The sequence below is a fragment of the Bombina bombina genome, chromosome 4, assembly GCF_027579735.1.
Source record: "Bombina bombina isolate aBomBom1 chromosome 4, aBomBom1.pri, whole genome shotgun sequence".
NCBI classification, from domain to species: domain Eukaryota; kingdom Metazoa; phylum Chordata; class Amphibia; order Anura; family Bombinatoridae; genus Bombina; species Bombina bombina.
Window position 1 is genome coordinate 1,028,356,401 of NC_069502.1, and position 16,591 is coordinate 1,028,372,991.

The 16,591-nt window shown below is 44.1% G+C and overlaps 1 protein-coding gene across 3 annotated transcripts in view; it reads left to right on the top strand.

Moving 5' to 3' along the window:
• The window catches only part of TASP1 (taspase 1), a 680,735-nt gene that overhangs the window by 224,031 nt on the left and 440,113 nt on the right, over positions 1–16,591 (top strand). For all 3 annotated transcript variants that reach the window (XM_053712134.1, XM_053712135.1, XM_053712136.1), the window contains one exon: positions 8,306–8,426. In XM_053712134.1, coding sequence (XP_053568109.1) covers positions 8,306–8,426 — 121 coding nt within the window. The remainder of the gene's footprint in view (positions 1–8,305; positions 8,427–16,591) is intronic.

The window sequence follows — 16,591 nt, forward strand, 5'->3', positions numbered from 1 at the left end:
ATCAAAGACACAAGTGTTTAGATACACTTCACTCACGGTTTTGCCAACATCAATCAAATGTTCAGCCATTCTTTCTTTATGCTTGCATATTGCCAGCGCAGTATCGATCCCTTGATTTTCTCCTCCTGGACAGTGATCCGCCCAATTAGCAGGATAGAGTGCCACCCAATCAAACAACAGGAACCCTATGGAGACTTTGATGAAAGTGCACAAATAGGAAAAAAAAACCTCCAGTTCGGCTCCTTATAGTGGATAGATAAAAGGGTTCTTTATTGAATCAGTTAAAAAGCATAAGAAGAACACATCGCAGCGTGTGAGCAAACAACAACAGTGCACACCGCTACCTATTAAAAGAACCAGGTGCTGCGACCATGGGGCTGTATGACGTCACTTGCTCGTTTTCCTGATTCCCCCGTAATCATAGATAATCATACACAGGCTTTCCCCTTTCTTATACCAGACCCAGTGCTAGAATCAGCCAATTAGAAACACAGGGGCTAAAATAACTAGTTTAATTGGTCAATTATCCTATCACATAGGTGTAGTAGAAAAACACTTTACATTATAGCTAGCCATTATTTAATAAAGCTATGTCATGAATGAGTGTTGACTCCATTTCCCAGCTACTTGAATTCTTATTACTAGGAAGGTCATGATTATTGAACACAAAAATATGAGACCTTTTGGTAACTGCTGGCATATGCAGTAACGATGGAATGAAATATCCAGTTGCCTAGACGTAGTAAAGTCCGAGTACTGTTTTGATATATGTGCTGTTTTACATTATATTTCCTTCCTAAGATAGGGAGAGTCCACGGCTTCATTCCTTACTGTTGGGAAATACAACACCTGGCCACCAGGAGGAGGCAAAGACACCCCAGCCAAAGGCTTAAATATCCCTCCCACTTCCTCATTACCCCAGTCATTCTTTGCCTTTCGTCACGTTAGGAGGTGGCATAGAAGTGTCAGAAGATTTGGAGAGTCCTGAAAAAGGGTATCTGCCCTTCGAGATAGGACTAGAGTTTCAAGTAGTCATGTCAACCTCTCAGTGAGAGTATTGATGAAAGTTAGAGTCTGGAGATGCAGGGAAAGTTTTTCTGCGAAACCATCCAGTGTTGACGAGTTTCACTGCCTGCTTTCTTTCACTCAAGTCCATGTCAGGAGCACTGCTATAAGACTGTCACACTTGAGAGGCTGTGTTCTCTTCCACAGTGTGGCTCCTTTATACCTTCATAGGATCCAGGGTTAATATCCTCTGAAGGGGGTTTATTGAACAGTTAGGGTTAATTTATCAGTGTATTAATTATTTACATGCTGCTTTGTGTGACTTTTTTTTTCCTGGGCTGATAGACTGTGTGTTTTGGCTGGAACAAACAGGTTTCACTTTTAAGTTTCACTTTTTTGAAAGTGTTGCACAGCTCCTATTACTTGCTGTACTTGTAATAACAGGGGAAGTACTGTCTTGCACACTATGTGACCGGGTGGGGTCTATGTTCATTTCCTCCATTCTGGCTGAGACTTGAACCTGAGAAGAGCATTTCCTCTGTTAACTGTCTGGGTCTAGGAGGTGGCAAGTGCCCAGCCATTGGGAGTATAAAGGTGCAGTTTTCTATAATAAAAAACGTTTTTATTTGTGTCCTTCTGTGGGTATAACGTGAGCTATGGAGGACTCTTGACATGTTAGAAGGTACTCCTTCTGTACTAAATCATACCTGTTTATATTGTGAGGAGGCTGTGGTTTTCCCACCCACTCAGTTATGTTCCTCATGCCTTAACACCGTTATAAAGTCTAAGAAGGGAGACAAGCCTGCTAAGGCTCTTAGTCCCTCTGAGCCGTCTACCTCTCAGGACTCGGTGTCCTGCAAGATTACTACCCTTGCTACATTATCCACTCCACATGCATTTCCCTGTAGCATATCTAATCCCCCACCTGGAGGTGACCTTCCTGCGGACTTTGCAGCACAGTTACAAATGGCGGTGTCTGCGGCTCTCAGTGCATTACCTCGCTCTAACAAACGCAAGAGAAAGGTTAAACATAGCTCTCCTAACCCTGAGTCATCTAAATATTTATCGGATTTAGCTATTATGTCCCAGTTATCTGATGATGAATTAACCTCTGTAGTTTCAGAGGGTGAACTTTCTGGGTCGGAATCCTTGGTGTCTAAACCTCCTGCTGCGTAAGAACCGTCTTTTAGATTTAAAGGGACAGTAAACCTTAAAAATAATGTTATATAATTCTGCACATAGTGCAGAATTCTATAACATTATATTAGCCAAACATTTATAAAACATAATTTCCCCTATTAATTTAAAAAAAAAACGCTGTTTCACAGACCCGCTCTCTGCTGAGCGGGTCTGTTATATTTACTCAGCGCATCGGGCCAGCTGTATAGTCACAGCCCGGCCCGACCGCGCCATAAGACTAAGTGCAGCTCGCTCCTGTCACATCTGGCCCGATGCGCTGATCCGCTCAGCAGAGAGCGGGTCTGTGAAATAGCGTTTTTTTTTTTTTTTTTTAAATTAATAGGGGAAATTATGTTTTATAAATGTTTGGCTAATATAATGTTATAGAATTCTGCACATTATATATATATATATATATTTTTTTTTTTTTAAAGTTTACTGACACTTTAATATTGAGCCCTTGCGTTTTTTATTAAAGAAGGTTCTGTCTACGTTAGAGGTTCCAGAGGCCTCGCTGCCTGAAGAACATATGATACCTAAGTTAGACAAAGTTTGCGAAGACAAGAAAGTTCATTTTGACTTTTCCTGTACCGGTTAAGATGGCGAACATTATTAAGAATGAATGGGAAATAATTGATTCTTCCTTTTCCCCCTTGTCTACGTTTTAAAAAGTTGTTCCCGGTCCCGGACTCTCAACTGGATTTGTAGGATGGTGCCATCTCTACAGGGAGTGCAGAATTATTAGGCAAGTTGTATTTTTGAGGATTAATTTTATTATTGAACAACAACCATGTTCTCAATGAACCCAAAAAACTCATTAATATCAAAGCTGAATCGTTTTGGAAGTAGTTTTTAGTTTGTTTTTAGTTATAGCTATTTTAGGGGGATATCTGTGTGTGCAGGTGACTATTACTGTGCATAATTATTAGGCAACTTAACAAAAAACAAATATATACCCATTTCAATGATTTATTTTTACCAGTGAAACCAATATAACATCTCAACATTCACAAATATACATTTCTGACATTCAAAAACAAAACAAAAACAAATCAGTGACCAATATAGCCACCTTTCTTTGCAAGGACACTCAAAAGCCTGCCATCCATGGATTCTGTCAGTGTTTTGATCTGTTCACCATCAACATTGCGTGCAGCAGCAACCACAGCCTCCCAGACACTGTTCAGAGAGGTGTACTGTTTTCCCTCCTTGTAAATCTCCCATTTGATGATGGACCACAGGTTCTCAATGGGGTTCAGATCAGGTGAAAAAGGAGGCCATGTCATTAGATTTTCTTCTTTTATACCCTTTCTTGCCAGCCACGCTGTGGAGTACTTGGACGCGTGTGATGGAGCATTGTCCTGCATGAAAATCATGTTTTTCTTGAAGGATGCAGACTTCTTCCTGTACCACTGCTTGAAGGAGGTGTCTTCCAGAAACTGGCAGTAGGACTGGGAGTTGAGCTTGACTCCATCCTCAACCCGAAAAGGCCCCACAAGCTCATCTTTGATGATACCAGCCCAAACCAGTACTCCACCTCCACCTTGCTGGCGTCTGAGTCGGACTGGAGCTCTCTGCCCTTTACCAATCCAGCCACGGGCCCATCCATCTGGCCCATCAAGACTCACTCTCATTTCATCAGTCCATAAAACCTTAGAAAAATCAGTCTTGAGATATTTCTTGGCCCAGTCTTGACGTTTCAGCTTGTGTGTCTTGTTCAGTGGTGGTCGTCTTTCAGCCTTTCTTACCTTGGCCATGTCTCTGAGTATTGCACACCTTGTGCTTTTGGGCACTCTAGTGATGTTGCAGCTCTGAAATATGGCCAAACTGGTGGCAAGTGGCATCTTGGCAGCTGCACGCTTGACTTTTCTCAGTTCATGGGCAGTTATTTTACGCCTTGGTTTTTCCACACTATTCTTGCGACCCTGTTGACTATTTTGAATGAAACGCTTGATTGTTCGATGATCACGCTTCAGAAGCTTTGCAATTTTAAGAGTGCTGCATCCCTCTGCAAGATATCTCACTATTTTTGACTTTTCTGAGCCTGTCAAGTCCTTCTTTTGACCCATTTTGCCAAAGGAAAGGAAGTTGCCTAATAATTATGCACACCTGATATAGGGTGTTGATGTCATTAGACCACACCCCTTCTCATTACAGAGATGCACATCACCTAAAATGCTTAATTGGTAGTAGGCTTTCAAGCCTATACAGCTTGGAGTAAGACAACATGCATAAAGAGGATGATGTGGTCAAAATACTAATTTGCCTAATAATTCTGCACTCCCTGTACGCTTACTAAACGTACTACTATACCTCTTGAGGATAGTTCTTCGTTCAGAGAGCAGATGGATAAGAAAATAGAAACCTTTCTGAGAAAGATGTTTCAAAATATGGGATTTTCATTTTCAACCTGCGGCTGCAGTTGCCGCGGTTGCAGAGAGGCTACCTACTGGTGCGATTTTTTTTTTTTGTCGGAAATTATTGAGGCGGAGTCTCCCCTCGAGGCTATGCATGACAGAAAAAAGCTCTGAGAATTGCTAATTCTTTTATCTGTGATGCGAACATGCAAATTATTTTCCAAAATGCAAAGACCTCTGGCTTTGCGGTCTTAGCCCGCCCGGGTGCTCTGGTTATAGTCTTGGTCTGCAGTTATGACTTCTAATTCCAGACTCCTTTTTCTTCCCTTCAAGGGAAAGATTTTATTTGGTCCAAGCCTGGACTCCATTATTTCTACGGTTACCGGAGGCAAGGGTGCCTTCCTACCGCAAGATAAGAAGAACAAGTCTTAGGGGCAACAATCTTCTCATTTTTGTTCCTTTCGTTTTGACATATCCCAACGACAACAATCCTCCTCCAAGCCAGAGCAACCCAAGAGTACTTGGAAGCTGGCTCAGTCCTGGAAAAAATCCAAGCAAAATAAGAAGCCCGCCAAAAACAAATCAGCATGAAGGGGCGGCCTCCGATCCGTGATCGTATCGTGTAGGGGGCAGACTGTCTCTTTTTTCAGACGCCTGGTTCAAGGACGAACAGGATCCGTGGGTCCTGGAGGTGGTATCTCAGGGATACAAGATAGGCTTTAAATCTCACCCGCCAAGGGACAGATTCCTTCTCTCAAATCAGTTTACCAGACCAGAAAAAAGGGATGCCTTTCTAGGGTGCGTTCGTGATCTGTCCCAGTGCCTATCGAAGAAAGAGGTTTGGGGTTTTATTCAAACCTTTTTCGTGGTCCCAAAGAAGTAGGGACCTTTTCGCCCAATTCTGAACCTAAAGTGCTTAAACACATTTCTCAGTGTCCCTTCCTTTAAGATAGACGATAAGGTCCATCCTTCCTTTAATTCAGGAAGGCAAGTTTATGACCACTATAGATCTGAAGGAAGCTTACCTTCATGTTCCAATCCACAGGGAACACTTTCAGTTCCTGAGGTTTGCATTCCTGGACCAGCACTTCCAGTTCATTGCCCTAGCTACTAGAATCTTTTCGAAGGTTCTGGGGGCTCTTCTAGTCGTTGCCAGAACTCAGGGTATTGCAGTAGCCCCATACTTGGATGATATTCTGGTGCAAGCACCATCCTTTCGTCTTGCGGAAGAGTTCTCCGAGTCCCTTCTCAGTCTTCTTCGATAACATGGATAGAAGATAAACTTGGAAAAGAGTTCTCTTATCCCAAGTACCATGGTGGAATTCCTGGGTACTATAATAGACTCCATATCCATGAGGATATTTCTAACAGACCAGAGACGTTGCAAGCTAACTTCGGCATGTTTTGTCCCTCCGAACCTCCTTGAGTCCCTCTGTGGCTCAGTGTATGGAAAAAATTGGTCTCATGGTGTCCTGCATGGACATCATTCCTTTTGCCAGGTTCCGTCTCAGACCTTTACAACTGTGCATGCTGAGGCAGTGGAACGGCGATAATTCAGATCTGTCTCAACATATTGTATTAGACAGCCGGTGGAGAGAATTGCTCTTGGTGGCTCTGTCCAGATCACCTTCCTAAGGGACATGCTTCTTAAGACCATCCTGGGAGATTGTGACTACGGACGCAAGCCTATCTGGATGGGGAGCTGTTTGGGGTGCCAGGAAGGCACAGGAGTTGTGGACTCAGGAGGAATCCTCTCTCCCGATCAATATTTTGAAACTACGGGTAATCTTTAAGGCCTTGAAGGCTTGGCCGCTTCTGGGTTCATCCCAGTTTATCTGTTTCCAATCAGACAATATAACCTCTGTGGCTTACATCAACCATCAGGGGGGAACGAGAAGTTCCTTGGCGATGAAGGAAGTATCTCTGATTCTAGAGTTGGCGGAGGCCCACAGCTGTTTGCTGTTAGTGATCCACATTCCGGGTGTGGACAACTGGGAGGCGGATTTTCTCAGCAGGCAATCCTTCCATCCAGGGGAATGGTCTCTCCATCCCGAGGTGTTCGCAGAGATATGCAGCAAGTGGGGGAAGCCGGAGATAGCATGGTGTCCTGTCTCAATACCAAGCTACCCAGGTACAGGTCGAGGTCGAGGGATTCCCAAGCGAATCTAATAGATGCACTTGCAGTGCCCTGGAGGTTTAAACTCATATCTTTTTCCTCCATTACCGCTTCTTCCTCGAGTGGTGGCCTGCATCAAGCAGGAGCGGGTATCAGTAATCCTGATTGTTCCATCGTGGCCGCGAAGGACGTGGTTCGCGGATCTAGTGGGGATGTCCTCATTTCCCCGTGGAAGTTACGACCTGCTGATACAAGGTCCATTTGTTCATCAAATTCTCTGAGGCTGACTGCGAGGAGATTGAACACTTAGGGGTATATTTATCAAAGGTCTGTTGGACCTGATCCGACAGTGCGGATCAGGTCCGACAGACCTCGCTGAATGCGGAGAGCAATATGCTCTCCGTAGTCAGCATTGCTCCAACAGCTCTTGTGAGCTGCTGGTGCAATGCCGCCCCCTGCAGACTGCTCAAAGCAGGCGGACAGGGTTATAGAGCTGCGGTCTTTAGACCACTGCTTCATAACTGCTGTTTCTGGCGAGATACATTTCTGGCCAGATAAATTCCTTTCCTTCCGGATAGGGAGAGTCCACAGCCCCTTCCTGTTTTTTCTTGTCTATGGGCAGTCTCCTATTATTTATTTTATTCTTCTAGCACCATTTTTTACCCTAATGTTTCTCCTACTTTTCTTTGTTCCTTCGGCAGAATGACTGGGGTAATGAGGAAGTTGGAGGGATATTTATGCCTTTGGCTGGGGGTGTCTTTGCCTCCTCCTGGTGGCCAGGTGTTGTATTTCCCAACAGTAAGGAGTGAAGCAGTGGACTCTCCCTATGCGGAACGAAAGGAATTTATCTGGTAAGCACAAATTATGTTTTTATTAGCATATCCTGGATGGTCAGCTCTCATGGGAGGGATACAATGCAATGTTCCAGTAACTGCAGCAACCATGGGCTTTTGTTGCAGTGAACCTTATCGAAATGTATGAGAGAGACAGTGTGCCTGCAGCTGCAGGTATTTTTACCTGAAACTATAACACCTCATTACTGCAGATTACTGTTTTTTTTAGACGTGTTTGAATGCTTAAGGGGCTTGTTATTGGATTTGTCCCTAGACATCAAAATAATGAAGACAATTTTATAAATTTTTAAACTTATTTTGCATTTAGAACTTTTGTAATAAATTGCCTAACTGCTGTTATATACTAAGCATATATAAGCATTCCTTAAGGGACACAAAACCCACATTTTTTTTCATGATTCATATAGAGCATGCAATTTTAAGCAACTTTATAATTTACTCCTATTATCAATTTTTCTTTATTCTCTTGCTAGCAGGAAAGCAAGCATAGGAGCCGGCCTATTTCTGGTTCAGCACCTGGGTAGCACTTGCTGATTGGTGGCTAAATGGGCAGGCTCCTATGCTTACATTTCTGCATTTTAAAATAAATATAGCAAGAGAATGAAGAAAGATTTATAATAGGAGTAAATTAGAAAGTTGCGTAACATTGCATGCTCTATCTGAATCATGAAAGACGAAATTTGGATTTTGGGTCCCTTTAAATTGCCTTTTCTGTTGTGTGTGATGTTTTTGCATTTATAATTTTCAGGGTCTAATGAAATGACCCATTGTGCATTGCTTCTTTCTGCATTTAGGACTCTCCATTTACCAATGCAGGAATGGGGTCGAACTTGAATCTTCTAGGTGAAATAGAATGTGATGCCAGCATAATGGATGGGAAATCTTTAAGTTTTGGAGCAGTAGGATCACTGAGTGGTATGCTGTTTATTTAATTACCTTATCATAATGCTATTAATGTCTATACTGTTTCTATTTGTGAAGCTTTACTGAAATATGTCGGTCAGGAGACACCCCCCCCCACAAAACACCCCTGCATTGCTGAGCTTTATTTCACCCCATCTCCCACAGTTCTCTATTATTTGCTTCCAGCATGGAGTAGGTGAAGCTCTGAATTTCAAAGGAGTTTTTGAGTTTAGTTATTTCAGTCATGCCCTTCATGGTTGCCATATTTTCTATTATATAGTTGCCATGTATAAGTCTAGGCATTACAAAAACTCTAATCCCACTTCCAAGTCTGCACGATTGTGTGTCCCCTGTTATGATTCATTTCCTGTGAAGGGCTGATTGTGACTTTTTTCTTCCTAATGGGAAAGAGTCCACAGCCGCATTCATTACTTATGGGAAATAAGAACCTGGCCACCAGCCAAAGGCATAAATACTCCTCCCACTTCCTCTAGCCCCCAGTCATTCTTTGCCTTTCGTCCCAGGAGGTTGGCAGAGATGTGTCAGAAGTTTTCTTTTAAAATTATTTTACTTTTATTTTTTTCATATGTCTCTCTTATGAAGGGTGCTATCCTTCGACATGGGACATGAGTTTTAAGTAGTCCTGTCAGTCTCTCATGAAGGGCCTTGGCGAAAGTGAGAGTCCGGAGATGTAGTGGTAGCTTCCCCTGCGACACCATCCCGACTCGTAATCACAGCTCCGTTTCAGCGCTTGGCGTTGCCGAACTTCGTTTCGCTACATGCTGTCTTCTCTTAAGTCCATGACGGAGGCGATGCTACTATTTGTCACACTTGAAGGGCCGTGTTCCTGTTCCACGGCGTAGATTCCGGTAAGATCGTTTCATTTTATTCCGTTATCTGTAATGTGATTATTAGTATGGGCCTCGCTGAAGCACCTTCTGCTCCAATCTGGGAATTATGGGATAATTCCTCTTTAGGGTGGATTAGTGAACTGGAAGGTTTTTTTTTTTTTATCATGTTTCTTATGTGATTCAACCTGCTTGTGTATGTGCATAGAGGCTCTGCGGCCGAGTCATATGCCTATGTGGCACATATTGGCTTGTTCTTTCGGTTGTGGTTTACACGGCCTAGAACTATACCTTCGGGTTATGCCTATTTTATTCAGACTTGCTTAACTTTTTCTGTGGGCCTAGTTTTGCCGCCCTTTAGTGGCACGCTTTTTGGGATTTCGCTGGCATCTGCTGACCGGGCGCATTTTTACGCTTGGGTGGGTCTTCTTCCCCTTCCGCATTCCTGACTGAGTGGCGACGGAGGAAAGAGTCTGCTCCACTGAGGTCTGGTCATAGGAGGTGGTGAGTGCCCCCAGCCATTGTGGGTGTCAGGTGCCAGTCGTTTTTTCCCCCCAATCTCTGTTTATCTTGTGCTGTCTTATACCATGGAGGATTCCAATGCTGGGACTATTTTTATATCCGATTCTGAGTTGTCCTCAGATGAGGGCCGTAATTTGGCAATGTTATCACAAGTCTGCCATTCTGTTCTCTCGTGCCTGGATACTTTGCTGGGTCCCTCGGGCTTGGGGGACCCTGGGCCTTCCGAGCCATCGGCCTCTGGGGGCTCTTCTTCTCAGGAGGCGCCTTCCCAATCGCATACTCCTTTCACTTTTAAGGTTGGCCCCGATGTTAATGTCCCCTCCGCACAGGGTGGATTGTTTCCCCCGGAGATGGCGGGACATTTTCGATTTAAGATTTTAATGTCGCTGATTCGCTTGCAGGACCCTGAAGTTTCCTTGCAGTTATGTGCCTGCCTGCCTATTCCAGGTGTTCAGACCGTGAACGGCACTATAATATTCCCCCCGGGGGTGTTAGTTCCCCCTTGTTGTTCTTTTCGTTATAGGATTGTGCGGCTGTGTGTCCTATTACGACGACTTTTTGACTGATTGGGGGATCCTTTCCTTTATGGTCCGAGGACTTCTCAGTTCTCGCAAGGTTCTTCAAGATAGGCTAGTGGGGATGTGTCTCTCCCCGGTCGGTCTACTGTGAGCTTTCCCAGTCCTTTTTTTCTGGAGGTTCGGTTTCCAATTGGCAGGTCCTGCGGAGACATAATTCCTTCTGGGCGGATGCCTGCGGGTGCCTTTGTTTTTATTTTATCCGGTCTGGATTATTTTTCTTTCTGTTTTCCCTATTGGAATTCTGGGATTGCTTGATTTAAGTTCTTCTATGGAAGTTGTTCCCGGATTTCTTCCAGGGTTTTGTGTGTGACCTGTTACTTGTTAGTGATGCATATTACGTCTGGTTGGTCCGGCGGAACCTACTGATTCTCTTGTTCAGTTTATAAATTATAAAAAAAAAAAAAAAATGACACTATTCTTCTGGACCTTCGAGTCTGGATGTCGGAAACGCTTGGGCTGGCCCATGTCAGTCCGCACCCAACGTCGGGACCAGTGGCATCCCACTGCGTCCTTTCACATCCCTGATCCGAGGGGTGTGGTCCTTACCGTGTGGAGCGATTATGCCCTTTTGAGCTACTGTTGATGGTTCTCCTAGAGTCTTTGCCATTGTGTAGTTTAGGCTGTCATGCGGAGGTGGTCAATGTCCTCTACCTCCGCCCCTTGGAGCTTTTTAGGCTCTGATGGGTTTTTGGATTGACTTCTCCGGTGTTGTCACTGGTGCCATGGTTGTCTTTGTCGCTTCTTGGGGGTATGGGCCGTGGGGGGCTCTGTTCTTGGAGTCCTGTGCCTCGGGGCTACTGATTGGGGAATTTTTCCCTAATGGTCTCGTGCTGCGGGTGTTTTTCGCAGTATCTCTTGTGTCCTTCTTGGATTTTGATATGAGGTTCTTTTTCCTTGTTGAGATAGCCTGCCAACTAGTCCAGATTGGGGCATGTTGCCTTGGGCGCTGACTTATGAAAGTCTCGTTTCCTCCTTTATAATTCCGTCGTGGATCTCAGGGGTCTATAGCTCTGGCAGTCTAGCTCTTTATCCTATCTGTATGTCCCTGTTATGCCCCTGAGATTTGAGGTTGGGTCAGGATAGGTCCTATTGTCTGGGGTATTTTCGGTTTGATAACTTTGTGGAGGATTGGCTCTGAGCCTTTTTGTTAAGGAGTTCCCTTTTCCTATTCCTCTTTCGTGTCTCGGACTAGCTCTAGCTCGGTTTGACCTCTTTTTTCCCCTTTGTCTCTGCTTTCTGCAGATTTTGTCACGGCGCGGGTTGCCTTGCTGCTTGTGTTAAGGGGGCTCGAGCGGTTGCTCTCAGTTTTGGTCCTTTTGTTGGGTTCTGGGAGGTCTGTATTCCATTCTGTCCTAGGATTTGCGCTGGTCACTCAACACTTTTGGCATTTTGTGCCTGTACAATCATTTGTAGATTAGTTGTTAGTCCTGGGGACACGTGCTTCCTGTCTCACCTTTTTCTGAGGGACTCTTGTCTCTCTTGGATTAGCTTTGCTGCCTAGTAAGCGGAAGGTTTGCTGTTAGGAAACAGCTGCAGTTATTTTACCTTGTCTGCTGGCAAGCTATTGAGCCTAGGTGGCCTAGTGGTTAGCTTGTCGGTCTAGCAAGCTTCAGTTTTTGAGTTTGTACTCAGCTGTGATTACTTACTATTTTAAACCTAATGCCTGTGGGCTTGCACTTAGGGATTGTGTCCTCAGGTCTCTGGGGTTTTCCCGGGTTCTGGTCGCTTTTCTCAAGCGTTCCTGGTGGTCCTTCCCTTCCTTTTGTGTAGGGGTGGGGTTCTGTTGGTCAGCTATTTTGGCCTACGGTTAGCTTTGCTACCCAGCTTGCAGAAGGTTGCTGTTGTTTCCAGGGCAACTGTTGCTCCTTGAACGCTAGCATGCACTTTAGGGTCCCTTGTGAGGTGTTTTTCTGAACCCTCTGTGGGAGTTGGATCCTTGGGATCTCTTTGTTCAGAAAGGTTGATTCAGGAAGGATGTTTTGCTGCTCTGCGGCGGCCTATAGTGGTGTAGTGTTGGTCTGCGCAGTTTCAGTTGCGCAGGAGCGGGATGTTTCGTATCCGTTTTCGGATGGGGGCTCTGCTTAGTTTTGCGCCACTAGTTTCTGTCATCGTTTCCTGTCTATCTCCGGAGCTTTTCTCCGGCTACGGAAAATTTTCCTTGCTTGTGAGGCATCCTCAGTCTCTTGTGGTCTGGGGTGTGGGACTTCGTCTGTTTTCCCCTGCTCACTGGGGTGGGTTTTTTTTTCCTTCCTGTCCTCGTTTATATGGTGACGCGTGTCCACGCTGTCTCGCTGTTTTTGCATTTGCTGGTCCTTGAGATTTGTTTGTTTCTTTTCTAGTCCTTTCCTGACTTTTCATATAGTCTGTTTGGGTGTATCCTACTGAGTGACTCCGGGTTGTCTCCTTGTCACCCTGGATGTTGTTCTTTTTCTTCTGTCTTGTATCTTCCCTATGGGAATTTTTAGTCGGGGTCCCTTGCTTGGTTGAGTGGCTGCGGCGGGGTAGTTGCCCCTGACAGATGCTGTCCTTGAGGTGGGTGCTCTCGGTTGGGCCTACTAGTGGTTCTATCTAGGTTCTTTGGACTGTTGGTAGATTTGTGTTCTGGCACCGCTTTTTTCAAAATGTTTGTTGATCCCTGTTTTGAACGAACTGGGACTTTGTTTTCTTGGGAATCTGTTTTTAGGTTGGTGCCTTTATTGGTCCGCCTCTTACCCTCCCGTTTTGGCATTCTGTGTCCTCTTTGGCATGGGTATAAATTTCCTATAAGTAATGAATGCGGCTGTGGACTCTTTCCCATTAGGAAGATAAACATAAATGATGCTTACCTGATAATTTCCTTTTCTCCAACATAGGTGTGTCCGGTCCACGGCGTCATCCTTACTTGTGGGATATTCTCCTCCCCAACAGGAAATGGCAAAGAGCCCAGCAAAGCTGGCCATATAGTCCCTCCTAGGCTCCGCCTACCCCAGTCATTCTCTTTGCCGTTGCACAGGCAACATCTCCACGGAGATGGCTTAGAGTTTTTTGGTGTTTAAATGTAGTTTTTGTTCTTCAATCAAGAGTTTGTTATTTTAAAATAGTGCTGGTATGTACTATTTACTCTGAAACAGAAAAGAGATGAAGATTTCTGTTTGTAAGAGGAAAATGATTTTAGCAACCGTTACTAAAATCGATAGCTGTTTCCACACAGGACTGTTGAGATGAAGTAACTTCAGTTGGGGGAAACAGTGGGCAGACTTTGCTGCTTGAGGTATGACACATTTCTAACAAGACTCGGTAATGCTGGAAGCTGTCATTTTGCCTATGGGAACCGGTAAGCCATTTTCTTAGTTTAAGTAAAAGAATAAAGGGCTTCATTAGGGCTTAAAAAACTGGTAGACATTTTTCTGGGCTAAAACGATTACTTTACTAAGTATATTTGGCAGATTATTACTTTTAATAGTTGTTAAATCTTGGGGATTGTTTTAATAAAAACGGCAGGCACTGTATTGGACACCTTTTTCACTGGGGGCCTTTTCTAGTCATAGACAGAGCCTCATTTTAGCGCCTCTAATGCGCAGTTGTTTTTGGAAAGCATGGCATGCAGATGCATGTGTGAGGAGCTAAGAACCACTGAAAAAGCTTATAGAAGGCATCATTTGGTATCGTATTCCCCTCTGGGCTTGGTTGGGTCTCAGCAAAGCAGATACCTGGGACTGTATAGGGGTTAAATGTAAAAACGGCTCCGGTTCCGTTATTTTAAGGGTTAAAGCTTTCAAATTTGGTGTGCAATACTTTTAAGGCTTTAAGTTACTGTGGTGAAATTTTGGTGAATTTTGAACAATTCCTTCATACTTTTTCACATATTCAGTAATAAAGTGTGTTCAGTTTAAAATTTAAAGGGACAGTAACGGTTTTATTGTAAAACGTTTTTTGTGCTTTGTTGACAAGTTTAAGCCTGTTTAACATGTCTGAACCATCAGATAACGATGTTCTATATGTATGAAAGCCAATGTGTCTCCCCATTTAAATATATGTGATATATTTGTGTCATAATGTCCAAACAAAGTAGGGATAATAATGCCATAGATATGATATTGCCCAAGATGATTCCTCTAATGAGGGGAGTAAGCATGGTACTGCATCATCCCCTTCTGTGTCTACACCAGTTTTGCCCACACAAGAGGCCCCTAGTACATCTAGTGCGCCAATACTTATTACCATACAACAATTAATGGCTGTAATGGATAATTCTATTGCATGCATTTTTTCCAAAATGCCTACTTATCAGAGAAAGCGTGATTGCTCTGTTTTAAACACTGAAGAGCAAAAGGACGCTGATGATATCTGTTCTGACATACCCTCACACCTATCTGAAGGGGCCAGGAGGGAGGTTTTGTCTGAGGGAGAAATTTCAGATTCAGGGAAAATTTCTCAACAAGCAGAACCTGATATTGTAACTTTTAAATTTAAATTACAACATCTCCACGCACTACTTAAGGAGGTGTTATCTACTCTGGATGATTGTGACAATTTGGTCATTCCAGAGAAATTAGGTAAGATGGACAAGTTCCTAGAGGTTCCGGTGCCCCCCGATGTTTTTCCTATACCCAAGCGGGTGGCGGACATAGTAAATAAGGAGTGGGAAAGGCCCGGCATACCTTTTGTCCTCCCCCTATATTTAAGAAATTATTTCCTATAGTCGACCCCAGAAAGGACTTATAGCATACAGTCCCCAAGGTCGAGGGGGCGGTTTCTACTCTAAACAAACGCACTTCTATTCCTATAGAAGATAGTTGTGCTTTCAAGATCCTATGGATTAAAGGTTAGAGGGTTTGCTTAAAAAGATGTTTGTTCAGCAAGGTTACCTTCTACAACCAATTTCATGCATTGTTCCTGTCACTACAGCTGCGTGTTTCTGGTTCGAAGAACTAGAAAAGTCGCTCAATAAAGAATCTTCGTACGAGGAGGTTTTGGATAGAGTTCAAGCTCTTAAATTGGCTAACTCTTTTATTTTAGATGCCGCTTTGCAATTAGCTAGATTAGCGGCGAATAATTCAGGGTTTGCTATCGTGGCGCGCAGAGCGCTTTTGCTTAACATCCCTTTCAAGGGTAAAACACTGTTTGGCCCTGACTTGAAAGAGATTATTTCAGACATCACTGGGGGAAAGGGCCACGCCCTTCCTCTGGATAGGTCTTTTAAGGCTAAAAATAAGCCAAATTTTCATCCCTTTCGCAGAAACGGACCAGCCTCAAATTCTACACCCTCTAAGCAAGAGGGTAATACTTCTCAAACCAAGCCAGCCTGGAGGCCGATGCAAGGCTGGAACAAGGGTAAGCAGGCCAAGTCACCTGCCACTGCTACCAAAACAGCATGAAGTGTTGGCCCCCGATCTGGGAAGGATCTGGTGGGGGGCAGACTTTCTCTCTTCGCTCAGGCTGGGGCTAGAGATGTTCAGGATCCTTAGGCGCTAGAAATAGTTTCTCAAGGTTATCTCCTGGAATTCAGGGAACTACCCCCAAGGGGAAGGTTCCACGGGTCTCAATTATCTTCGAACAGGCATTCTTACACTGTGTAGAAGACCTGTTAAGCATGGGAGTGATTCATCCTGTTCCATTAGGAGAAAAAGGGATGGGTTTTTACTCCAACCTGTTCATAATTCCCAAAAAAGAGGGAACATTCAGACCTATTTTAGATCTCAAGATTCTAAACAAGTTTCTAAGGGTTTCATCGTTCAAAATGGAAACCATTCGAACGATCCTTCCTACCATCCAGGAAGGTCAATTCATGACCACGGTGGACTTAAAGGATGCGTACCTACGTATTCCTATCCACAAGGAACATTTTCGGTTCCTAAGGTTCGCCTTTCTGGACAAGCATTACCAGTTTGTGGCACTTCCATTCGGCCACTGCTCCAAGGATTTTCACAAGGGTACTAGGGTCCCTTCTAGCGGTGCTAAAACCAAGGGGCATTGCAGTAGTACCTTACTTGGACGACATCCTGATTCAAGTGTCGTCTCTGTCAAAAGCAAGGGCTCATACGGACATTGTCCTAGCCTTTCTCAGATCTCACAGGTGGAAAGTGAACATAGAAAAAAGTTCTCTGTCCCCGTCAACAAGAGTTCCCTTCTTGGGAACAATAATAGTTTCCTTAGAAATGAAGGTTTTTCTGACAGAGGCCAGAAAATCAAAACTTCTAAGCTCTTGTCAGGTACTTCATTCTGTTCTTCTTCCTTCCATAGTGCAGTG